Source organism: Muscardinus avellanarius (assembly GCF_963383645.1).
Source record: "Muscardinus avellanarius genome assembly, chromosome: 16".
Classification (NCBI taxonomy): domain Eukaryota; kingdom Metazoa; phylum Chordata; class Mammalia; order Rodentia; family Gliridae; genus Muscardinus; species Muscardinus avellanarius.
The window spans coordinates 40,414,739-40,442,252 of NC_137802.1; the positions used below are offsets into that span (position 1 = coordinate 40,414,739).

General features: G+C 35.6%; 1 protein-coding gene across 1 annotated transcript in view; it reads right to left on the minus strand.

Annotated features, from left to right (window-relative positions):
• The window catches only part of STXBP4 (syntaxin binding protein 4), a gene marked incomplete at its 3' end in the record, with an annotated part of 152,165 nt that overhangs the window by 115,804 nt on the left and 8,847 nt on the right, over positions 1 to 27,514 (minus strand). Inside the window, exons 3-8 of the mRNA XM_080713409.1 lie at positions 23,011 to 23,117; positions 22,611 to 22,830; positions 21,776 to 21,851; positions 15,583 to 15,677; positions 10,323 to 10,419; positions 7,997 to 8,088 (exon numbers count right to left, since the gene is read on the minus strand). Coding sequence (XP_080569535.1) covers positions 7,997 to 8,088; positions 10,323 to 10,419; positions 15,583 to 15,677; positions 21,776 to 21,851; positions 22,611 to 22,830; positions 23,011 to 23,117 — 687 coding nt within the window. The remainder of the gene's footprint in view (positions 1 to 7,996; positions 8,089 to 10,322; positions 10,420 to 15,582; positions 15,678 to 21,775; positions 21,852 to 22,610; positions 22,831 to 23,010; positions 23,118 to 27,514) is intronic.

Consider the following 27,514-nt stretch of genomic DNA (forward strand, 5'->3'; position numbering starts at 1 on the left):
CTTGCATTGTAAACCAGAGACTAGCAGAAGTGGGTGTTGTTCTTCAAGTGTAGGGAGAAACTCTTCCCCCTCAACATCACTGACTCCTTTTCCCCTGCCACATTAACACTTGTGTGCCCATGGCCACTGTCAATAAATTATCATGACTTTATATTTTCTGCCTATCTCTGTTACTCTAAGTACTCAATATATACATTCATATGAATACACTCCCTTGCTGGGCATGGTGGTGCACACCTGTAATTCTAGTACTTATAGGACTGAATTTTTGAGGCCAGCCTCAGCAACTTAGCAAGGCCCTCAGCAACTCAGTAAGATCCTATATCAAAATGAAAAATAAAACAGTGCTTGGGGGTATAGCTCTGAGGTAGAATGCCCTTGGGTTCAATCCCAGTGCCACCAGAAAAAAAAAAAAAGATCATTTCTGTACTGCTTTAATTAATTTTGAACATATTTTCAAATGTAATACTATTTCCCAAAGTGTGCTCTGCATGGCTTCCAACAGTCTTATTATGAGGGTGGACTTGTGAATTTCCAAGAAGGAAGTATAACTTAATAATAATTTGTTTCATTTCCTCAGTAACTTGGCCATATTACAAGCCCCAGGCCCTGAATTCCACTGCCTGTATGTACGAGTATTAGCTCACAAAACCCATATCTGTCTATCACAATATGGGAAACATTGTTATTCAACATTCACATGGGCCTGGTTTAACTTCTTTTCCTAAGTTAAATGAGAGGATTAGAAACCTGGAATAAAATTTTGGATAATGGAGCTATAACAATTTATTCAAAGGAGTATGGATTGGAATTGTAGGGAGGATGTGATTGTAAACTTAAAAAAAAAAAACACACAGGTTTGTTGCTAAGAGTCTTGCTAAATTGTTGAGGTTCGTCTCAAACCTACACTCCTCCTGTCAAGAGACTCAAGTACTGAGATTATAGGTGTGTACCATTGCGCCTAGCCGGATCTTAAACTTTCGAGCTTGACATCATGGAGGTAAATCACATTTAACCCACCTCCTGAGGCAGAACACTACAGACTACAAAGTCATAGGACAAACCATGACTTTAAAAATAGTGTTTTCAAATCCTATTGCTATTTTGGGCTACTCAGACACACACACACACACACACACACACACACACACACACACACACAATGTAGGCAGAGAATTGGTTGTAGATGTTACTTGTTAATTTTTTGAAAAGCCCCTTTGTGCTCAATGACTTTTTTGTGTGTATGGCACTGGGGTTCCTGGTAACCATTCTACCTCCGGGTTACACTCCCAGACACCTATTTTTTATATTTTTATTTGGAAACAGGGTCTCTTTAGCCAGCGCAGCTGGCTTCGAACCTGCGCGATCTTCCTGTCTCTGCTTCCCAAGCGTGGGCTCGATGACTTTTTAAAGTAAGGTTCTATTCAAATATGCTACAACTAAGCAAGCAGCAAATGAAAAGAATTTTTGCTATTTAACACCAAGGATTCTAGACTGATGCCTGCTTTCAAATCCACCTCCAACCCGTGAACTTTTCTCTTCCTTACTTTCTACATTCCTTTCTGCCTGGGTCTCAACATAACGTGAGATCCCCAGCCCCTTTACCATGGCAACACCTGGTAAATAACGCCATGGAGCATTTTCACTCTGCTTTCCCCCGCTTCTGGGGACACCAAGAGACTGGGCTTACTAGGTGTGACCTCAGCTGTCCATCACTGCCACTCCACCACCATGCTTTCAGTTATTTTTTATTTGCATCTATTCTGGATAGCTATAATTTCATTGGCCACATCCCCCAGCTCAGTAACAAAACAGTAATATCGGTTTCAGTCTAATTTTGTTTCATGAAAGGATTTCCATTAGAATCCCATTCAATTACCTCTTTTCCTTATAAAATTGTGACTGTATCATTCCATTCACTTGTCTAGCCTACCTACCACCCTTCCTAGGTAACCAACCCTGTGTGATGACTCCTTCTAAAACAACACTTTGGTCATGGCACTATCCTTCTTAATGGAGTCTGACTACTGAGTAAAATACAAAATTTTACATTTAAGATTTACCCTTTAAGACCTAACTTCCTTCACTTTCATGCATCCAATTATCTTTTTAAGAAGAGAGATTCCTCTCTGTTTATGATCACATTCTAATTTTCCCCTCTTCATTCTGTTTAGTCACTCCATGCTCATCTATTGACCAGAGAATGAAATTTATCTTCATTCAAAAAATTCAAATGCTAATTCTGTTATGAATCTTCCTTAAATATTCTATCTTTATTATTTTTATGGTTTTATAATATAATATACTTTTTGACCATAGTTCTTTGTATACATGATGTTTATCTGTACTCTACAGGCCAGATTTTTAATCTATCTTAAGAACATGTGCCATGACACCTAACATACTTCCACATACACTGTAGTTGGTCAACATATATCTGGTGATTTGCAGATGAGTCTTTAGGGAAAAGTGTTTACTGCTACATGTAGCAAGGAAATCCATTTATACCATGACCCACTGTACATGAAACATTATTCAATCTCCATGTATGCAATTCTCTTTGATATCTTCATTCTGTTCTATTTTATTTGCTAAAATGGTGGTTGCGACTCATTAAACTGATTTAACCAGAGCCCCACTTGTGACAAGTCTATATAAGGGAATTAGCAGTGTTCTCACTGTCATTTTAAGATGCTCCATCCATGATACTTGATTAGCTCGACAAAATAGTCATAGTATGGCCGGGAGTGGTGGCGCACGCTTGTAATCCCCATGCTTGGGAGGTGGAGAAAGGAGGATCGTGCAGGTTTGAAGCCAGTCTTGCTGGCTTAAGAGACCCTGTTTCCAAATAAAAAGTATAAAATAGGTCTGGGAATGTAGCCTGGAGGTAGAGGGGCTTCCAAGAACCCCAGTACCACCAAAGAAAAAACAAACAAACAAACAAACAAACAACAACAACAACAAAAACCCAGTCATAGTAGGATGGACTAGCATCTGCTCTCCGTAAGTTTAGAATACTGCTAAATGGGGACTCCATCCTTGTCTATTCTGTGTATAACCTTGTGCCCACAGCAGGTGTAGCACTGTGTGCCTTTTTAATATAGCAATGGTGATTAGAATCACAGCAAGATAATTATATTTTTGGTTCTAAATGCCATATTTTCCCCAAACCCCAATTTTTTTTTGTCAAATAAACAAAAGTAGGACTAACTTATACTGAGTCAGCAATTCCTACTTCAAAGATAGCATCTCGAGAAATCTTAGGAGTCAGACAGAAGATGAACAACAGAAGCTGGTTATAAAAGAGTACAGACTCTAATTCTACTTATTATGAAGTGGAAGAACGGGCACACCATTAGAAGGGTAGCTCCCCTGTAAAGGTGGGAAGGGCAGCTGACTGGGAGGCTGGCAATGCCGGAGAATGTACAGGGGAAATTCCACCTGTGATACACAAGAGAAGTGCATCGCTGTGTACAGGGAAGCTTTTTGTACTCTACTATGTGTATCTTACATTTCAGTAAAGATATCCTTATTTATTTCTGTAAAACTATTTTTAAATAAATTAAGAAAAATACAGCCATCTTTATGAGCCAAAAAGAAGAGAAAACATGTAAGTCAAAGACAAGCATTCCTAACAAAATGATAATCAACTTGGCCTTGTTGTTTGTGAGATGGAGCTGGCTGAGGCCGAGGGGTAGGGTAGCCTTTGCGGAATTTCCCCACCCTCACCAGCTGCCAGCACCCTCAGCCACAGATCAATCGATATGTTTCAGAGGAGGTACAACAGCCTTGTTTTCTTCTTTAACTCAAAAAAATCTGGAAATTACACTATAAAATCAGAAGTTATTGTAATTTGGTTTTAGTGAGCCAATTGACCAACAGCGATTTTTAGTGTTTTTCCCACAGTGGTGCCTTATCCATTAGTCAATTATGAAATCAAGTTTTTATTGAAATAGCACTGAGTATTATTAAGTAAGAATATGATACATATAGGAAAGGTGAGTGATGCTTTGAGAGACTTTTATTTCAGGTACACATGTAAGTGTGGTGAAAATCATGTACTCGACAATATCTTCAGTGTGGTTATAAGCAGAATATAGCCAGTGACATTTTACTAATTAATGCATTGACGGCTGCACAACAATTTGGTCTGAAGCCACCATAGGAAATTATTGGCCTGTAGAAGATCTTGCACAATTGCCGTCAGCGCTGTGCTCTGCTATCAAAGTCTCACAGATGAAACAAATTCTTATCTGCCCTAGAATCGTGTCGGTAAGAAGGAAGCAAATCACTAATTCAGAGCATGAGTATCCTTTGCAGAGGTGAAGAAAGCTTTGCATGCTCATACAGCGCCCTACTTCGCTGACATACTGCAAGCCATCTTTGTCATTCCTCATAAAAAATGGGCACGTTGGCTTTGAAAGCTGTTTCGTGGTTGATAAACAATGCTTTGCCATCGACATGAGGCAAGTAAGCACAATGCACCTGCACTAGCAGAGGGAGAGCTGCACTCCTGCACTTCAGTACTCCTCCACTAGTCTACAGAATCAGTTCTGATACATCAGAACCTCAATTCGGGGAAAACTGGGTGCTTTCCTGAGAGTTACTCAATATCTATGTCTTAGGTTGTCGTGGTTGACATGCTTATCCATCACAGAAATTGCTTGTTAAATAAAATATAGTAAGCTAAGCGTGATGGTGCCTGCCTGTAATCCTAGGACTTGGGAGGCTGAGGCAAGCAAGGGAACAGCAAGTTCGAGGCCAGCCTCAGCAACTCAGCAAGAGCCTCAGCAACTTAGTGTGACTCTGATTCAAAATTTAAAAATTGAAAGGGCGGGGGGGGGACGGGAGCTCAAAGGTATAATGCCCCAGGTTCAATCCCCAGTACAAATAGATCAATCAATCACTCAAAGTAATTTGAAACATTAAAAAAATGATATGCATCATTTTTTATGAGACTGGCTTTGTTTTGTCTGATAAACTAATCATGGTATTTCTAGAGCCATGTAATTAATAATAAATAGTATTCAAAATTCCTATCAATAAGGAATATTGCTTAAAAACAGCAGTGCTATGGTTTGGATGTGGCTTATCTACCAAGGGTTCATGTGGTAGAGGCTGGGTCCCTACTGTGACAGTGCTAATGTGGTGGACCTGAAACGTGCAGAGCCAAGTGGGAGGTCGTTGATCTCTGCCTGTCTGCGTCCTAGTGTGGACTCTTCCTCCCATTTGCGAAGATCCCATTTGGGATCTTGCTATTAGGTCATCATCAAAGGTAAAATCTATGTCACCTCCCCTACAACTGCCAAATCTTAGACTGGACTTTTGTTCCAGAACCGTGAGCTAAATGAACCTCTTTTTAAAATAAAGTTAGCCTGTCTCAAGTACTTCATTACAGTAAGAGAAAATGCAGTAATACAAGTCAAGATCTAAATATAATCATGAAATAAAGGTACAACTTTGATTCCTCAATTTGAACCAGAAAAAAAAAAACACATATTAGAAACATATAACAGTTTATTCCCTTATTTGAAATTAAGGGTTACTAGCAACATTTAAGATACTTGACTCACCATATTATTTATATAACAGTACATTGTAAAGCAAAAAGAAAAGATAGAAAAACAAAGATAAGCTTGTTCAAATCTCAGTGATTCAGAAAGGTGTGAGTCGAACTAAAAATAATGTGGACTTTTTGGAAAAGGAAAAGCAACACGGTTGCTAGGTATAAAAAGAATATATAGAAATCTGTCATATTTTTATATGAAACCACAAAAACTAAAAATGCACCTTAAATTTTAAAAAGATACCATTTATTATAGTAGCAACAAGTATAAAATGACTAGATAAATAGGCTATAAAAGATCAATAAAGCCTATATCGGAAAAATATAGAATATGTTTCTAACTTTAGAATTAAACTAAAAGTTAGTAACCAGAATAAAACTGTACAACTAAATTAAGCAAGAAGAAAGAAAATAAGAGTCAAAGAAGAAACTGCACAGAAATATTATATACCAAAATATGATTAACATGTGACCTATAAAAAAATGATGGGTGGAATTACCTTGTAATAGCTCATTCTGTAGCATATTTAAAAAATAAGATTAAAGACTTAAACAAAATTATAAATTTCTGATAAATCTGAGTCTTTTTGAAGAAAATTTTTCCTAGAAAATATACATTAAGAAAATATCCAAGAAAAGGACAAAAACTTGAATCAGAAAATAGCTTTATCCTATGAAAAAGTAGAAAATATCTTTTCTGAGGAAGGAATCTAGGCCCAGATTATTTGGCAGATGAAACATTATTTGACAGATGAAATGTCAATTTTTATTTAAAAATTTTCAGAGAGAGGCATGGTGGTACACACCTGTAATACCAGTACTTGGGAGTCTGAAATAGGAGGATCGAAGGTTCAAGGACAGCCTCAGCACTGAAGCAAGATTCAGCAACCCAGGGAGACACTTTTTCAAAACAAAAATAATAAATTAGAGCTTGGAGTGTTGGAGGTAGACTAGTCCTCAGTTCAATCCATACTGCCCCACACTCCAAGAAAATAGATGTTGTAAAAAAATCTAAGATAGATACAAAATAATCCTAATACACTGGAAATTTATTTCTTACTCAATTTTGCTGCTCCTATTCAGTAACATCAGGACCGGTAAGAATTTATGAAAAAGACAAAAATGTAATCAATTTCAGTGGCTTACCTAGAAATCTAATACAAACTACTGAAAAACAGCTGGTACAAGGGAATCATGTTAAGTGGTTTCACAAAAAATAAGCAACCTAAAATTATCTTTCCTAATCAATTAAAATGTAATGACAAAATAATTCCATTTCCAACAGCATTACAATTTATAACATACTTAGTAATTAAAAATATAGAAGATGTATAGAAAGAAAGCTTTAACCTTCTCTTTCTAAAACATGAACAAGCTGGGCGTGGTGGCGCATGCTTGTAATCCCTGAGCTTGGGAGGTGGAGACAGAAGGATTGCACTGGTTCAAAGCCAGCCTCGCTGGCTTAAGAGACCCTGTTTTCAAATAAAAATATAAAATGGGTCTGGGAGTGTAGCCCAGAGGTAGAAGGGTTTCCAGGAAACCCAGTACCACCAATAAATATAGAGAGAAAAAATAAAACATGAGCAAAAGTCTAAATGAATAAAGAAATAAGTGTTCAGTTCTCCCCCCAAAATCCTCTAAATTCAAGGGAATTCCAATAAAACAAGTCTCATGAATTCTTATTATCATGGTTAAATGATTCTAAAGATCATCTAGAAGATCTAACTTAGGAAGTTAAAATAATAAAGTACTTAAAATGACTGAAAACAAAGAATCTAGTAGTATAGAGCTATAGTAATTAAAATAATGATGGACCAGAAGACAAAAATGGCTTATGAAGTCAATAAATTCACAAATCTATTTTACATAAAGCACAAAAACAGGCCAAATCAATTTATGCTGTTAGAAATACAAGGAGTAGTTTCCTGGTTTGTAGGAGCAGGAGGTTGTTGTTAGTAACTGGAAAGGAACATGGGTAGAGGAGAGGACCTGGGGTTCTGGCACCGTAACTCGTCCATGTTGCTTCATGAGAATGGCTCAGATTGTAGTATTTCATAGGGTACATACTGAGGATATAGGAACTTGTCTGTGTATATATTATAGTGACTGGATACAGATGAGAATAGACACTCATAATACTTACCTGTCTAGCTAGTTAGTTATAGTGATTATTTAGCAAATCATCAAAACTGGTCACCTTAGAGATGAAAGTAGCACAAACAGCTAAGGAGAGAAGGGGCTGGAGATCAAGATGAACTTGAACCTTTGTTTTAAATTAATCTTTATATAGTTAGCCCTGGAACATGTATTATTTGTATAATTTCAAGAAAATTCAGTAAAAAATGAAAAAGACCTACATATATGACCCATAACACTCAAGAACTGTGACTTAGTTCAATCAAGACCATTCTATAGGGCATATAACTATACCTGTGAATCTAATATGTTGGAAATTTCATGTGCACCAACATTTACTTCATCCAACTGCAAGCAAAACAAATTTCTGGCAACCTGGACAAAATCTAAAAATAACACATTTCGGTAAGAACATAGCATTTTACCCCATCTAAGTAAATCCTATCTTTTTAAATATGAAGTTGAAACTATATGTTATAACTAATGCTTCAGATTTAACTTAAGATGCATTATCTTAAAATAATATTGACCAACAGGTAAATGTTAAGTTCAAGGGAGAAGATATAAATTGGTTATAACTTATTTTAGTTAGCTTTGCCAAATGTGATAATAAAGTTAAGATAATAAAGCAAACACACATCACAGATGTATTTAATTTTCCATTTTTTCTGCAACATATGACAATATTATGATTTAGGGCTCTTCTAACTGGAAGAATCTGAGGTCTAATAATAATACCACCAGCAGCTAATGTTTGTGTAACAGCTGCTGCATGCCTGGCATGGTGCTTGGTAATTTCATCTTCACTGCAGTTTTCTATGAGAGGTTCTCTTATCCCATCCATTCTACAGACGAATAAATTGGGGCTAAGGCAGGTAAACTGAAGCTGTCAGGGTCACCTGGAAACTAAGTAGCAGAGCAATTCCTATGCTCCAGATACTGAGAGTGACCTACTCTACCATGTATCCTCAAATATTTTAAATTCTGGGTATCATCTTTTTGATTTCCAAGGATTCTTTTAAATGTTCTCTGATTATTTCTATTTTACTTTCTACTCCTATTTTGTGGGTGAATTTTTTTTCGTTTATTTGTTTAAAGACAGAGGTCAATTATAGTTTACCTGAAGTTCTTTTGGGCTTTTCACCATTCCTTTTTATTTCCGAGTTCTTTTTTTTTCCCCTAATTGTCTGATACTTTTGAGTTCTATATTGTATGTTGGAGGATTTCTCCTAATGTTTGCAACTGTTGGCTATGAGGGTATATTTTTAAAAGTTGCCTGGAAATTCTGTGTGCAAAACTTGCCTTGTCAACTGGTAGGTTAAGCTACAGGGCAATCATGTGGCCAGCTGATGTTTGTGTTCGGCTTCTTCAGAGAGAATCCTCCACTGGCTGCAATTTCAATGAGCTATCTAGGCGTGTGTTGTGAGTAATGACTCACCATTCGGTCTCCCACCCTCCTCACCGCTGGCAACTCTATGTCCCTAATCCCTCTGGCTTATTTTCTGAAGGAAACATCCTTCTCTTTCCCTGGAGGTGTAAAGGAGTGGTAGTTACTGGATGGCTTGAGAAGGAACAGGGAACAGCAAGTATAATTATCCTCTTAACATTTCTAATAATCCTGTTTCAAATGCGTTGCCTCACCTTGGTTTTCACAAGTGCCTGAAGCTTTCAGCTCCCAGTGATGGACTCAGTTTGTGCCCCATGGGATTTCTCTGAATCTGCACATGCTTAGGCTTTTCCTGCCTCTGCTTACTCATTTACTTATGGTCCTCTCCTCATCTACCTCTGTCGTCAGATATGGTGGTTCTAGTTACGTTATTTTGGCATGAGTTTCATGAGGAGATGGTACCCAAAATAAATTTCCCATCATTTCAAAATGAAAAGGTGAATTTCCTTAATCTAACAATGTAGATGTTTCTAAAATGATACAATGGTGCATATGCCATATGTAATAAAAAATTAAATAATGCTATCAGGGATAGAAAAAAAATCAGAATAAATATATATGTAAAATGTCTCTGGAAAGCAACTTTTCAATATGCATCAAAAGTCCAAACCATTTGTAAAAATTTATCCCAAGGAAAGGAAGAAAATAGCTACATTCACAATGATGATAAATACAGATTTCTAATATCATCTTCCAAAATTCATAAAAATTGCCAGTAGCAAAAAGGCTTAGTGTCAATGGTTTGTCAACGAAGTGGAGCATTATGCTATCTCTAATAAGAACAATTACATAGCACGATAAAAATACTTATATCATAGTAGCTGAAAAACTAGGACTGATGGCATGGTAGTGAAATTAGAACTTCCATGTTCTGAGCTTTTTCTTTGGTTATTACTAAAAGAATCTTTATGTAGCAAGTGTAAAATAAAAAGAAATATGAGAAGGAAATGATATTTTAGAGCTGATAGGTTCTAAGTTCGTTCCCCTTTCTGTGGACCCAGCCAGGGTAATCATTCTAGCTGAATTTTTGAGTACTGATTAAGAAACTCAAGTTCAACGTGGTTTTACTTTTCATTCTTTCCTTGTAAAGGATAGGCGCACGTTCTGAAAGTGGGTCACAATAACTCTCCCCCAGGTTTCTGAGATGATACAACATGATGAACCTAATATTACCTCCAAACGACACTGTCCCCTCAGAGTCTGTTTGCACTTGCTGTTTCAGGGCTTGGTGTTGTTCCTTTGTGGGATGAACACCAAGATAATTTAGAGCCTGAAAAAAAAAAGAAAGAAAAAAAAAGCTCATGTAAAGCAAATTTTCAAATCTTCAAAGAATAAAATGTTTCATTACAACTTTCTTTTACAATCCAGCGGGAAAAAAAGTCAACATTGGGACAGTTACCAGAATTAGGTGCACAAGAAAAGTCTGCTGACTATGGATTAATTGTCTATAAAAGATCAGCTTCTGGAGCCCATTGCCACCTCAATTTATATTTTCAAGGCTAGCACTTAGGCTAGTGCCAAGTGTATAAGCATAGCCCTAAAATCAAAATTCAAACCGTTTCTTAGTTTATATGGTTTGGCAGAAGAAAAGTAGCAGGAGAATCTCATTAAAGTCAGATTTATAAGTAACAACTCAAAAATATGAATAATATTTGAGGGCAAAACTGAAGTTGATAGAAAATGGGTTAAGTAGAAAGTATTCTAAATTTTGGTTGCTTAGGGACAGGCGTACATAAATAGTAAACAACCAAGCTTTCTCTGGCATCCACCTCTCTCTTTGTTAGGCTCCTCTTTTATGGATAAAGTAGCTTCCCCTTTTAGTATTCATTACTGATTAAAAATTCTGAGAATGTTACTTGTATCCCCAATGTCCATTCTCTAATTTTTTTAAGCAAATGAGACAACCACAATTTTCAGCCATAAACACTGCTATCCAGGGAAAAGATATTTCCTAGCCCCTTTTGCAGTATGACCAGCTCATGAGACTACCAGCCACTGGAACACAAGGGGGAAAACAGGAAGTCTCCTTTCAAAAATAGACATAAGCGCTTCTGGCTCCTTTTCCTTCTCTCTTTTGGCTTTATGAGCAGGAGAGGGAGACACACTGCTGGGATCTGAGCAGTCATTGTGGTTCTTGTCATACCTCAATAAAGATGGTAGATGAAAAAGGTAGATGGTATGTGGGTCTCTCACACTGTAGAGCCACCATGCCGATCCTGAATTACTTTCTGGTTTCTCGGTGTGAAAGAAATATCTTTCTAATAGAAGTCACTATTATTTTAGGTTCTCCAGTTATATATAGCAAAATCTAATCTTAACTATTACATACAGACTGATTGGATGCTGAATTACTGTATTATGGCAAGCATAATATCCAGTATCAATCACATCAAAACTATAAGGTGAGCTAAGTTTAACATTGGTAATTATCCCTTACAGATTTCATTTCCTTTCGTAATATATTTGGTCATTCATCATTTCATTTTCCAAATATTTATTTTCTGCTTACTATTTGTCATTTACAAAACTATGTACAAGGGACATACAAATGACATATAGTTCCTACCCGCAAGGAGTTTATGGTCTCTAGGGTAACTAAAATGAGAATAAATAAAGTACAATATGTAATTTAATACAAGTATGTACAGGTGTACTATGACAAGCAACTGGTTAGTGTGTAGGCATGCAATTTGACTGGGTACAGTGAAAGGAGGAGAAAGGAGGGAGGGAGAATATCAGAAAAATTATTTCAAAAGTTTCTTAAGTATAGCCTCGCACCATTGGACAGCCCTGTTGAAGTCAAAAGATTCTGCCTTGTGTAGCAGTGTAGCATGGAATAATGATTCTTAGCTTTTTTATGCATAGGATTTTTTCCTTTATTCAGTTACAAATTGTTCAAAAGAAACTAATAAAGGAATAATAATACATTAGAATGAAAAAATAATACAAAAATCCATATACTAGCTGTCATCAAATATGTAAAATATTTGTTTTAATATATATATATATATATATATATATATATATATATATATATATATTTTTTTTTTTTTTTTTTTTGGCTGGTACTGGGGTTCCTGGAAGCCCTTCAACCTCCAGGCTACACTCCCAGACCTACTTTATACTTTTTATTTGGAAACAGAGTCTCTTAAAGCCAGCACGGCTGGCTTCAAACCTGAGTGATCCTCCGGTTTCCGCCTCCCAAGCGCAGGGATTACAAGCTTGCACGACCACGCCCGGCTATATATATTTAAAAATAATAAAACTATAGCTTTGGTTGAAAACTTTCTCTTGGATTCCTTGGCAATAACCATTATCCTAAGGTTGGTGTATCCTTCCTGTGTATACTTTACTGTCATTTACTATATAAACATGTGTCCCCTAAATAATGTGCATCTTAATTTTGGACATTTAAAATTTTACACACATCACATAATTTGAAAGGACAACTATACAAATTACATTTGTTTTATCTTGACTTTATGATTTCACAATTGCTCATTATCTGCAAAACTAGTTTACTTATTTTAACTGTAAATGGGATTTCACTCTATGAATACATTATAACCTATTATCCATTTCCTGATCTTTTACTATTACTCATATTCCTTTCTATTACAAAACATTATATGTGTCTCCTTTTATAGGTGTGTGAAAACTTCTCCACAATATATCCCTAGAAGATAAAGTGCCAAGTGATAGAGAAGAGACACTGTCAACTTTACTAGCTGCTGCTGAATTGCTCCTCACACTGGTCACACCTGTTCATGCGCAGCAATAATTTATAAGCATTTCTGTTTCTCTACTTTCTTAACCGCATTTGCTGTTCTCACACTTTCACTTTTGTCAATAGGTTGGATATGAAATATTATATTGCAAACTTGAATTCCCTTAATCATAAGTGAGATTAAATATCTTTTACATGTTCATTAGCAATGTTTTGACATAAATTATTTAGAAATATGTTTTAAATTTTTGGACACAATTGTTAATGGTTACTAATTTGGAGGCAGTCTTACAGTATTAACAAACAAGTCCCCTGAGGAGAAAAATCATATTCTCATCCTTGAAAACCACTACTACAGAGACAAATGCTTACCAATTTGGCATGTATTTTTTTCAGTGAACACTGCCTATGTATAAATTTATATAAATTATGTATTTTTGTAGAAATTAAGTTTCAGTAAGTATATGTATATATGTGCTATATATAACATATATATGTACTGTTATATGCTTAAAAATTATCAGTATATCACAGCTTTCTGTATACATTTTAGATCTAGTGCTGTGTGTGTGTGTGTGTGTGTGTGTGTGTGTGTGTGTGTGTGTGTGTGTTATTGGGAATTGAAAACGGGCATTCTGCATATGAGCTGTACCTCAAACCCTTTTTATTTTTATTTTTTATTCTGAAATAGCATATAACTAAAGTAACAGAAGGTGGTCTTGAAACTGCAATCTTCCTGTTTCCGCCTCTTTTGTGTGTGTGTCTGTGTGTGTGTGTAGGGATTAAACCTAGGAGCACTCTATCTCTGAGCTAAATCCCCAGCCCTTTTTATTTTTGAAACAGGATCTCACTAAGTTGCTGAGGGCTTTGCCAAGTTGCTAAGGCTGGCCTTGAACTTGTGGTCCTCCTGTCTAGCCTTCCAAACCCTGGGATTACAGGCATGAACTATTGCACCTGGCTTACTGTATGCTTTAAATATTGTTGCAACAGTATACTTTCTGGCCTAAACTTTAAAAAAGCATTTGATGGTCACTTAGAACATAGACATTCTTATCAATGATACAGAGACATAAAGATAAGTCGGACCAGACTTTCTAAGCTCACAGTGGTTTGTTACTATTAGGTCCCATCCCCTTTGTCCTGTCACATACATCCATGACTGCCTTCATTCCAAACCTAACACTAAATTACACAAGATTGTCCCGTTTCTTTTGGTCTTCATTTTTGAAGGCTCCTGCTGAGATAGGAATTTGGGAATACAGGAAAAAAATAAAGGCATACTGAGTCCTAAAAGAAAAGTGTCCATAAACCACTGGAGTGCAAAAGTATCCATCCAGGCACCAATGGAATGCAAAACAGGCAACTCGGTGAGCTATCCAGCCCAAGCCCTGGGCCTGTGCCCTTGACCCCTGTTTCTGCCCACAAAAAATAGAGCGATAAATGGCCAAGGCAGAAGCACTAGAAAAACTGGTAAGAAATCCTGTAATCTTCTGGACTCCACCTCTAGTAGTTCATAGCTACTGTCCCTCCATTAATATTCATACTCCCCACCAAGGTTAAGGGGTTGCTGTTTTTCCCTCTTGAGATGGCCCACATTCTCTCCTGACTGTGAATTTATTCCTTGCTTTACTCTATAAGTACTTCTCAGGCTAGAGAGAGTCCACATTTTCCCTTGAGTATGTTTTCTCAAATAAATCTCAATCTGTGCCTTTTATTGATGCATCCTTAAATCTTTTCTGTAACATCTGTCAAGAAACCCACTTGTGCTGGGTATGGTGGGGCATGCCTGTGATCCCAGTAATTCAAGAGGCTGAGGCAGGAGGATCACAAATTTGAGGCCAGCCCAAGCAAGTTGGAGAAACCCCATCTCAGAAATTAAAAATAAATAAATATATAAAAGGAGCTAGAGATATAGCTCAGTGGTAAAGTGCCCCTGGGTTCAATCTCCAGTAGTTCCCCTGCACATAAAAAACCACCACAGTTCTACTCTCTAGGAACTTCTCAGACCTCCAATGAAACTGTCATGCAAAATTATATTAAATAAATTTGCATGTATTTCTCTCACTAATATATCTGTTGTTGTAGGTGCCTCTGCCATGAACCTAGTAACACCATTTCTTCTTAGCTCCTTGGTAACCTGATAAGAGGGTTTAAAGTGTTTTTACCTTTATTTTTTAAAATTTAGTCTTCTTAAGTTTCTTTCACATGTGGAAGCTCTCAATATGATTTTATTCTTTACTCTCCCCAGGACTGCTTTTTAGGGGCTTATAAAATAATTTAGAGGGCACTAGATGTTTTTATTCTTTAGCATTTAGTAACCCTTTGCTTTCTTAAAGGAAAGTAAAAAATAGGGTATTGCTTCATTGCACTTATTGCTCTTATTTTGAAGCCAAATACACTCTGTCACAATTTATCCCATACTTCCATTAAATCTAGATCACAAGATACCACATTTTTATTATTGCCAAAGAGAAAAAAAATCTGCTTAATTTATGAAAGGTTTTATTTCTATTTTGTACTGAGAACTACCATGAGCTGCCAACTTCAAGCATTAATTAAATAATTTAAACCCAAACTGCCATTCATATAATTGCAAATAACTAAGCTTGAAAAACTAATGTTTCTAATACTTTGCCCTCTTAAGGAATGAGAGGACTTCTTTCCTGTTGTTGTTTTACAAAGAAAAATGAAGATTAAGGGATTTACCATTTCCAGTTTCTCTGCCTTAATGCGAACAGAGGGATTTAGGGATATCTTCTTTTCTTGTGGTCCATAATTATCAGTCCGGGCAGGAGCCGTAGCTAAGAGACAACAGGGTGCACATTAATTGGAAACTTAATTGGAATAGAACTTTTCATTTGACAGGATGTGTTCTGGCTCCTGCTGTTCAAAAATAATTCTGGTTAATCAGTTGGCAGTCTTCACTTTGGTTTTCATGACTTTTTTTCTCTAAGTCTAAAATGTATCATATAAATCAGCTTTACTTGAGCCCTAAAATATATAAAAAGAGTAGCCAATTATGCACTGTGAAGTCCCATGGAAATATTAACTTAAAAGGCAAACACACATCCCACCACTATGACCATTCTCACAATGCTTTACGAATGGCAAGATTCAAAAGTCTCTTCTGTTCCAAAAACGTAAAATCTTATTAGAGATCCAAAAAGATCATGATATTTCTTTTGATTGAAAAAATGTTTGGTTATGTGTATTTTGGAAGTACTCTGGAAAAATCCATAAATGCAAATCATTCAAGTTTGCATATAAACTACGATAGAAACACAAAACTTTTTGAGCTAAAAATAAAAGTCTTATTTTACATCAGGGTTGTATTTCAAGTAGCATAAATGGACATTTAAGAGCTGAAGGTGATAAACTTCTCATGCATTTTCCTACACTGTTTCAGCAAATCCTGATTATGTAGCTGGGCCCCTGTTCTTATTGAACAAATAAGAAATCAGGTGCTACTAATATCTAAAACTTGAAGAACTATTTGTTTTAATATGCCAGGGTTTGTAAGGCAAATTTCTATAATTTGTGTCAATCCTTACTATCTAAATTGTCACTCTCCTAAATACGCTTTTAAATGGTATTTTACTAGTTCTACATAGAAACAAGAGGAAGAGAAAAAACTTTTTAAAATGTCACATCTTTATGCAGTGTTTTAATTTTTTTTATTTCTCAGAGCATCTGTCTCTAAGTACAAAATGATTTGCATTCTCTTTCTTAAGAACATAAGAAGCGCATATGAAAATAAATAGTCTTCCTCTAAACCTTTAACACATCCTCAACATTCTATGTAAAATCTTTAATATAGCTTATAGGTGTCAAGATTATAAAAAAATATGGTTACTGACTTTTAGCTCCAAATGGAATTAAACCTTGAGAAAGATTGATTTTAGTGTAACCAAATTTTTACAATTATGATAAAAGCAAGAAAATCTCCTTTGTTATCATGATATCTAATTGTGAGCCATGGGATAAAATATACTCAATACATCTTTTATTTTTGTAAGAGAATTCCCATAGCAAACCTACATCATGTTGTGAAAGATTATCATGGGTTGAAGGGGTATGGAAGACCAAAGGATGGTAAGTCAACTTTAGTTTTCATCTTTTAGTTTAGATTTGTGAATCATGAACCTGTAATTAAGGAACACCAACACTAGATGGACCAGAGCTAACCTAGTTAGGACCTCACCAAGACTAACTGGGATTGAATGACTCTGCTCCAGTGGAAGTGGTGGAAAGGTTGGAGAGATGAGAGGATGGGGGAGAGAAGACATAGGCACACACAGCACCTATTACCCTGAGCCATGCAGTCATCTTATCTTTTCCAACATGTAAGCATAACAATTTGCTGTCTAATAGTAGAAATAGCAATTAGCTCCTATTTACACTTATTTCTAGCCAGATGATTATATGTTAATTTACATATATAAGCTCATTGATCTTAGTAACAAACACAATATACAGGTGGTACAATTTCCATCCCACAGACTAAGGCCCAAAAAAGGTAAAGAAATTGGCATAAGGTCTCACAGCTAGTATTTGACAATGTTATGATTGTAAACTCTTGTGACTCCAAAAACTAGTGTTTTGATGTATCAATTTATTTCATAAGTTTCCTCCTCTGTAAAATAGGAAGAATAAAACTGACAACCTCTGCAAAGTATTGTTAATGTTAACATGGGGACACTGTGTTAATAGGAGATTTTTAATTTATTTTTGATACTAGGGATTGAACCTAGGGCGTTCTACTTCTGAGCTAGAATCGCAGATCTATTTTTTTTTTTTTTAATTTTGATACAGGGTCTCACTAAGTTGCTGAGAGTCTCACTAAGTTGCTGAATCTGGCCTTGAACTTTCAATCCTTCTGTCTCAGCTTCCCAATTAAGTACCTGTAATTCCCAAGGGATTACAGGCATGTGCCACTATGCCTGGCTAATAGGAGGTTTAAGTAAAACTATAGCAATACTCCATTTGACGATACACATGGCCTTGTTTTGTTTCAGTCTATCTTAATCTAAATCTCTCATTTTCAGTTAAAACTTTAAGAGAGTCTACACAAAACCCGCATTCTTTGGCTTTTCAGAGTAGGTTAACCTGAAAAGCCCCTCATAGTTTTTTTTTTCCATTTGCCAATAGCATCTCTCTATCCCAGTGAGCTCTTTTTTGCTCCTTTCTGGGGGAGTGAGACTTTTCAAAGCTTATTATTCTCTTGGATCTTCTGTTCCTACTCCTCTTTTTAGGAGCAGAAGAAAGGGAATGTTATATAAGAGCTAGATCAATACCATTTGATTAATTCCATGAACCCTCAAAGGATATTTTTCCCATCAGTACTTAGTTTCAGTTCCAAAAGACACGTTACAGAGAAATACAAGGCTTGGGCCATTGTGAACATGATGACAGCGTTTCTTATTCACTTAGGAAAGCCTGTAGCATGTTCTCAGCTTACTACAAACTCAGATGTTATTCAACTTATGGCAAGAATAAACATCTTTGTATTTGGAAATAAATTTATATAATAGATAATTTAAAATATATATTCAAGTATTATGCTGATTTTTAAGTTCCAACCAATTTTTTATTTTGAGATGAGAATGAAGGTAAAATATACCTAAGTTTATTCTTGTGTTGGTTAACATGAAAGCTTTTTATATTGTTTTGAATAAATATGAACTGACTAAAGGAGTTTAGAAGTGATGGTTCAGAATCTAATTTGGGAACAACCTATAATTAAGTACTTATAATAGAAAAATCATAATGTATGTCAGTTACCTAGAGACAGTTTAGAGTTGAGTGTGCTTCTCCCTGTCATGCTCCCCACTCAGAAATATATCGCTTATTTTGGTGGAAGTAAGAAAATGGGACTGAGTTAATGCTATTTCTATCCTAGATAAACATTCCATTTTAATTATATTTTACTATTCACTTTATATACAACTCACACACTCAAATACTTCAAATTTCTCTATTACAAAGTCTAGCATCATTTCTTACAGTGGCCAGTATAAACCACGCTTGCTTTAGTCATCCTCGCTGGGTCTCTGCTCTAATCAGGTCTGCCTCTCAGGGCCACTTGACATGCTGCATCCTTGCTCTGGGTTCTTGCTCATGGTGCCTTAGCTTGGGATGCTCTCCTGCCTGCACTTCTTTCAAGATCTGGATAATGTCTAATTTTTGCCAAGAGACGTTTTTCCTAATTGATTTCTGCATATTGAGACAAATTCCTTTAAATGCTAGTTTCAAGGGCTTAAAAGGAGGATACAAACTTGCATCGGGTGTTGGAAGTTCTTGCTTCTGTTCTGAAAACATGCCCTGGAAAATGATCAGAGCTACAGACTAGTTTTAGGTTCTGTAATTTTAATACAAATAATGGAAAGATTTGTTGAGCATTTACCATGTACCAATTACACGGCCAAGTGCTTGATGCGTATGACCTTTTTTAGTCCTCATAACAAACTCAGGAGGCAACCACTGTAAGGCTACGGGGCTTATAGCCGGGAACAAGGACTTGAACATCTCAGTTCACACTCTGAACCTCAGAGTAACCACTGTCCTCTTTCTATACCATATCAGACCACTCACTAATTTTTTATTTAGTATACATTGTTCCTGTCTCTTATTTATTTATGTTTTTTGTTTATGGAGGGGTATTGGGGATTGAACCGGGTATTCTGTCTCTGAGCTATACCCCCAGCTGTATTTTATGTTTTATTTTGAAACAGAGCCTCATTAAGTTGCTCTTACTCGTGTCTCAGCCTCCCAATTACAAGCATGCGCCACCATACCCAGCCTCCTGTTTTATATTATTTGTGTAAAGGCACTGCACACATGTTCACATACATAAACAAATGCATAAATACATATATGTGTGTGTGTGTGTGTGTGTGTGTGTGTGTGTGTGTGTGTGGTTTTTTCTGCGATATCAGGGATTGAACCCATGGACATTTTACCTCTTTTCTATATCCCCAGTCCTATTTTTATTTCTTATTTTTGAACAGGGTCTCAGATTAATTAAGTTGCAGAGAGCCTCACTAAATTGTTGAGGCTGGCTGCAAACTTGCGATCCTCCTGTCTCAGCCTCGCAAGTACTGTACATATATATTTAAATAACAAAGAACGGCAAACCTATGACTTATTTCACGATATACCATTAAGTATCTCATAGAAAAAATCCTAGTTTTGCCAGGTGTGGTGGCGCACACTTGCAATCCCTGCGCTTGGGAGGTGGAAACAGGAGGATCGCACTGGTTCGAAGCCAGCCTTGCTGGCTTAAGAGACCCTGTTTCCAAATAAAATATAAAATAGGTCTGGGAGTGTAACCCGAAAATAGAAGGGTTTCCAGGAACCCCACCAAAAAAAACAAAAATTTTTTTATACCACCAAAAAAAAAAAAAAGAAAGAAGGAAATAAGAAAAAAAATTTCTAATTTCTACAAAATTCCCACTATGCTATACTTTTCCCACACAATATATTTAGTAAATGCTTATAGACTAAATGGCTGAGAGTAGCACTATTTAGTTTAACTACTTTAAAAATTGAAAACATGGCATAAATGCTTTATGATATAATCAAGGAATAAAGGAGCTTGACTTCTGTCATCTAGCAACTCTGATCCCACATCTCCTTAGACCATTTACTTTATCTTTTTTTCTCTTCCTACTATGAGTACCCAGTTTAAAATTAAAAAAACAACAACAGTATATCAAGAGACTAAACATTCATAAAAGGAATACTGCTAACAAAGTTTCCAGGAGTCAATAAATCTCATTAAATTAAAATGCACAGCTAGGAGGCTAAGACAGGAGTATCATAGTTTCAAGACCAGTCGCAGCAAATTAGTGAAACCCAGTTTCAAAATAAAAACAATAAGATGAAGCTGGGGTCTAACTCAGAGGCAGAGCATCTCTGGATTCATCCCTAGTACCACCACTGCCACCACCACCACCAAACACCACCACCAAAAAAAAGGCTAAAAATTTTGTTTAAGTCTTGCTACCAATCCAATGGTAGGTACAACCCCAAATTGGAGGAAACAACTATGGAATCTAGCATTAATTCTTGTGAAATTTGACAGCTTTTTTTTTTTTTTTTTTTTTGGTGCTGGGGGAAAAATTCAGGGCTTCATGCATGCTAAACACACACTCTACCAATAAACTAAGCCATAACCCTAGCCCATCTATGGTAGCTATTTAACTTTATTTGGCAATTCTTTCAGAGGTAGTTATTAATATGGATGGCAATTGCAATTTAACAATATTTAAAATTACTGTTTCCTTTATCTTTGGAGATCATTTTTAAAAGAGAGGTATTTTCTTGATATTTTAGTCAACATGCACTTTATAGTTTGATAGTCCTTTTTTATGAGTTGTTTAGACAATGACTTATTGTCTTAAAAAAGTCAGTTAACCATTTCAAGGTAATTAAGAAACAGTAATAGTTAATTTACAATATTGAGGTAATTTCTAATTTACATCCATATGATTTCTTTCAAATAAAGTAAAATATTTCTTAAACTATGCTTACTTCTATAATAAGCTTTTTGAAAGGTGCATTTAATATATCTCATCAGTATTTCACAAATCTAAAAATGATTTATGTAAGAGTTTTCATTATTTGGTTTCAACAATTCATTAACTATTACCACTTCATAGACACTTATGATAATGTACATCTTAAAATTTCAACTCTTTGTTCTGGGAAATTTCCCATAAAAGTCATAATCTAACAGAGCCCACCAGACAATACATTCATTCTGTTCCTTTATTCACTGAAGGAAAAATAGGCACAATGCACCCTTCTGAAATGTCTATTAAGTCACATTATGTACTCTTCATTGAGCAAGAGAGTAATTGAAAAAATAAAAGGAAGAAGAAATTAAATGTGTATTTACCTGAATTAGGCATATCAGGAGGGCTATTGTCTGAAGTAATTGGAATATATTCTGTTTTCTTGTATCCAGCTTTTATCTGTGAAAGGAAATGAGGGACATGCAATGTCATTTTCTAAAGTAGGTCAAAGACCAGACTGGATGCTTATGTTAACATTAAAAGGATGGTTCAGAAGATTAAAGCAATATTCTAAAAAATATGAAACTTTAAAATTTTTGGTATATTCATCTTCAAACAAAGCATTTCAGAATTAAAGATCACAATTGTTTCCAGCTCTACCATGTCCAAGGATAACAAAATAGGAGGCTATGTTCCCTTATCTTCTAAAAGACATGAGGACTCCAAAAGGCAAAAGCCCAAGGGGCTGACAGAAACCTCCCATTCAGATTCTCATCAGGATGTACTCAAGCCTGAACTGACCCTTAAGAAACTTATTCCACGGACTGAAAGCCTACTCAAGTTTTCTATTTTATTTTAGAGCTAGCACAGATTTAAAGAACATATGCTCTATTTTATGAATCTGATGTATTAAGATAATATAAAAGTAATTGTTTGAAACTAGATAAACATGCTTTTGAGTGATAGCTTTATGGCTCCATTTGGTTATGCTGATACTTTCTAACTCAATATGCTTCCATACATAGGCCACATTAACTTGAAAAATTATGTTGATGGACACCATAGTATAAAATCTAAAATGGAAAAAAGACTTTCAGGGAAATACTAATTTGGTAACAAACAGTATTGTTGAAATTAAAATTCTATATCTATTTAAGTAAGATAAAGACATACAAGGGATTTACAGATTCAACATATACACAGAAATTTAAAGATTACCTGACTCATTCTAAAAGAAGGTAAAATGGCATCTTGAGTTATGGGAGTGGATGAGGTCTTTGGAACGAGTATTTCAGGAGGGGAAGAAAGAAGAGTAAATGTTGAGGCCTGAGGTCCATATTCTCCTGAAGCTTGTAAAAGGGACGTACATGATAGATTTTCTGGGTGAGTGCCATCAGTTTTTTGTCTTATAAATGCTATCTCCCAAGCAGATTCTGACCTAGCATTAAGGAGAAATCGCTTTATAGATATGCAATAGATACAGTGCAAATGAATTTTAAGATAATATTTCAAATATTATTAAAAATATTTTTAAGGGTATAAAGCACTTAAGACATCTGTGCTATTTTTAAAGAGACATGCTAAATGACTCATTCTATCTTATGGATAGAATCGTTACCTCAACTTGGCTCTGGTAATTATGCTTTTTGCTTCTTCAAATGACACACCAATCAAAGATTCCTTGTTTATCGAAACAAGTTGATCTCCTGGCTTCAACCGTCCATCCTAACAAAAACAATAATATTTATGAAGAAACTAGTTAAGTGATTAAAAAAAATTAATTGATACAGTTAAAACAATAAAAAAAAGTTTTGGGGAAGAATGTCTTAAAGAAAGAATAAAAAAATCTTATAGAAAATTTATCTTAATTGAAGCCTGATTTGGTAATATACAGGAGCAAAATTGCAGAGATCATGTATCCATTAATAAATTAGCATGCTAAGGAATCCTGCTTATCTTAAGTAATAGCCTGTAGACCAGGAAGGGAGACCTGTTTTAAGAGCTCAGCACTATGAGACTGATCAAACTCTGACTTTGTGATAAAGTAGGCCAAAGAGTCATGGGGTATTTCAGAATAAAGGGTTCCTTCACAATACTTTTTGAGCATTCCTGCATCTTTCCTCCCACCAAGCTGTTCAAGGTAGATTTGTGGAATGGATGTGGACTAGATTTATTAATATTTACTCAAGGATATAGATTCTATTCATTTATCAGTTCATGATCCAACATCTTCTTTACTGTGCTTTCTGTGACAAGGCCTAGCTGGCTGTGTCTATAGTATTAGCAATATCCCACTAATAATGACCAGTGTTAACTGGCTCTTTCTTTAAGTCCTCGCTCTGCTCATAGTCTAAGTGACAAAGAGCCTATCAACTGCAAGATTCAATGTAGTTGTTAGGTAGTATCTCACTCATTTATTTTCTTCTCCCCCCCTTAATTCAACTGAAAAGAATAAGCTCTCTTCAATTCCAAAGATACTTCTCTTTGCATCTTTAGTACAAAGGCAGAAAAAATATTATTTCTACAACTATGGAAAACGCTTCTATAGGTAATATGGTTTGGCTCTTGAGTATTCTCCAAGGGTCCCTGTGTTAAAGGCTTGGCCCACAGCTTGGCACTCCTGGGAGGTGGTAGAAACATTAAGTGGGATCCAGGTGAAGGCCATGGAGTCACTACGGGCACACTCTTGAAGGAGACTGCGGGATCCCAGACTCTTTTCTTTTGCTTCCCGACCATGAAGTAAGCAGCTTTGATGAACCATGTGCCCTGCCTTAGACCCAAAGCAGATGGGCAACTGATCATGGACTGAAACCTCTAAAGTTATGAAACCAAATAATCCATTTCTCTTCATAACTTTATTATCTCAGATATTTGTGAAAGCAACAGAAAACTGAGACATACATGGTTTAAAATGTAGATATTTTTTATCTTGATGGTACTGAAATAACTTCCATAAATTCAAGGAATCATCTTACTTTATAGTCTTATCCACCAAAAATATCCCTTGAGTAATTTACCTTTGGCTTGAACTGTATTAAGTATAAAAATGTTATTTAGAAAGAAAATTTCTTAAGAAATATTACTCATTTTTTAAAAAAGATATATGGTATTATCTCTTCCATTGACTAATGAATACATAAAAAACTAAAATAAGAAAATATTCATCAAAAGATTTGATAGAACATATTTCAAATATTGTGATACAATATTCTAAATATATAATGACCCGATTATTCTTCTGAAATATAAATATTAAAAAACTTAAGTTAAAAAAAGCAATATGATTTTGAAATAAACAGAAAATTTGCAAACCAATTTTGATTTTCTTTATGTAATTAAATATAATTTACAAGGTCAGAAAACATAATATACAACATCTATAGTTTTAAAAAATTCATGGAGAGAAATTTACTGTAATGATGCTCAAAATGACAGTAACATGGAAAAAATATCTACCATGTGGATCCTTCCTACATGTTCAATGAAACAGAAGGGCTGATTTTCTACAAATGTATATACCCAGCTTTATAATGACTGGGCCCAAATCTTATTAGAATTTCATTATATGTGTATTTATATTAGCCATGCCAAGACTATATCTAGACACTAATATTTATTGGTCTATAATTTAATATGCTGAATTTTAGTTTAAGGATGTTCATTCACTGAAACCATTCTACTGTCTGGTAACACAAAGAAAACAACTTCTTTTATAAAGAATTAAGGCTAATAAAAGCTAGGGAGGAATTACATAAGATTCTGAAGAGAGTTTATTTTTTAGGGGTGGTGATGGGATATGTGATTAGGGGAAAGTACACAGAAAGCCTGAATAATATTTAAATTTTCTACTTATATCACTCCAAGAGGATTCACAGATGTTCATTTTGTATTTTTTTCCAGTGGTACTGAGATTTTGGAAACTAGGAACATTCTACCTCTGAGCTACAATACCAGCACTAATTTATTCTTTTCAATTTGAATTTGAATTTGAGCTCTGCATATTATGAGCTAGACCTTCATAAACAATGAGAATGAAAAGGAGACCAGGCACTCACGGTGGCGTTCACTCAACTCAGAACTGAAGACTAAGGTGGATATCAGGCCTAAATGCACTCATCCTATAGGAATCACAGTTGTTTTCAGGGTTGTAGAGATAAAGGCTAAGCAAACACAGGTGGGCAATGAGTTTGAAGTTGAACGGCAATCTCTGGTATTCTACTCTCAGGCTGTATGGTGTTAGCAGTACAGAGAAAAGGCTTGTACGAAGGCCATTTAACCTATTGTCCGTTAAAGTACCTAGTGAAGTAGCATTTCCCAGCAGAGAAGAAAAGTACTTTCTGCCTGTGATTTCTTGTGTTTACATATTTTTTTCTACTTTCTGAAAAGTATATGCAGCAGTTCTTTTTTTCTTCCTTGCCTCCTAGAATAATCTCTTAGCTGGTCATGTGAATTTCTGAACCTGTTTAAAAGCCAGAACCTGCAAATGAAAACGAAGCTATTTCTGGAACAATTTGGCATTCTGAACCAGAGTTCTGTCTCAGCTGTATTAATGTACATGTGACAATACTAACATCAGGGATAAGCTGAAGCCTCTTCCACACAGTCTAGATTCTGATTCAGTAATTATTGGGTAACTACATGACCAGGCAGGCAACTTGCTAAGCAGTTACACACGCTGAGTTTCAAGGTCTGAACTTTCTCATTGACATTCACGTAGATTGTATACAGACTAATTCTGATTTAACTAACTCATTACCTAAGGAAATGCTCCTTTGTAAGTCTTCAGATTCTTTCCCCACACTTTCACAAGCTATAGACTAGAGATATCCTTCTTTTAACTTCAGTCATTAATGTAAATGTAGGAAAATTGTTTAACCTTTATGAGGTTCCATCCATTTTCTTAGCTGTAATTGGTTCAGGATAAAGATCTATAACACAAGGCTACTGTAAGAATGAAATAACATGCAATTATAGTACACTGTAGGTACTAAATAAGGTAAGGTGAATCAGAGTCTCATTATCTGTTGTAGATCATTTTCACATGATAGCGAGTCTAATTATCTTACTCCTCAAATTTAGAACCTTTGATGGATGCCTACTGATAGATTTGAATCTCCTTAAAACTTCCCAAAGTTAGCACAGCAAACTAGCTGCAACCTACTTTTTCTAGCCTCATCATATACCCTCTACCTCAGCATAAGAATTTTTTCATTGTTATCAGAAATGCCACCAACCCATCTTCCCAGTCCTCTATCTGAAGAAATCTCACTTAAATTTCACAGCCAAATTAAAAATTTCTGCTGTAAGTTTTCTCCCTATTTATTTGATTGTTTCTTTGTCTTTGCTCAAAAAAAAAAAAAAACTTTACATTTGCTTTGTACTATCCTTGTTTGCATTTTCCCCCATCTCAGCGTTAGAGCACGTTAATTCAGCAATTCCTAAACCTGCAGTGCTGATTTTTACCATTGGCGAGAACCAAGCACTCACCAAGGTATATAACACATCAATGATAAATTAATGAGGCCCAAGAAATAGCCTGAGGCAATGAAGAGAGCAATGTTGCAAAGTGAGAGTGAACCATCTTTGCTGCAGCTCCACCAACTGGAGTGGGTTCTTTGTACTTTGCTCTCCGGAGGCCTGGCCCTGCTATTTATCCAACAGCTTTGGTTCCAGTTCCAGTGATATGCTCAGCATATCCTGGATGTAGATTTCAGTTGGAAGTAAATATGCACTACTTTAACCCTTTGTGAATAATGTCTAACTAATAGCCTCTGTATGTATGGGACTTTTGTCTTTATCTATAGGGCTTGACAACAAAGGCCTCAATTTACCAAATGTAAAATGTCACTAATTGTTAGAGACACTATTACTTTATGTACTACTAAGGAAAAAGAAAATGCTGGTAATTGCACTAAGGCATTGATTGTGACACCTCTCTCAATTCCAGAGATGTGGGAGAACACACACACACACACACACACACACACACACACACACACACACACACAGAGGTATACCACATGCCTATCTGTTCATGTTTAATATATATGTGTATACATAACTTGTATAAGTGTTTTAATATGTGGATTACGACCAAGTGAAATATGAAATGTAGTCCCAAG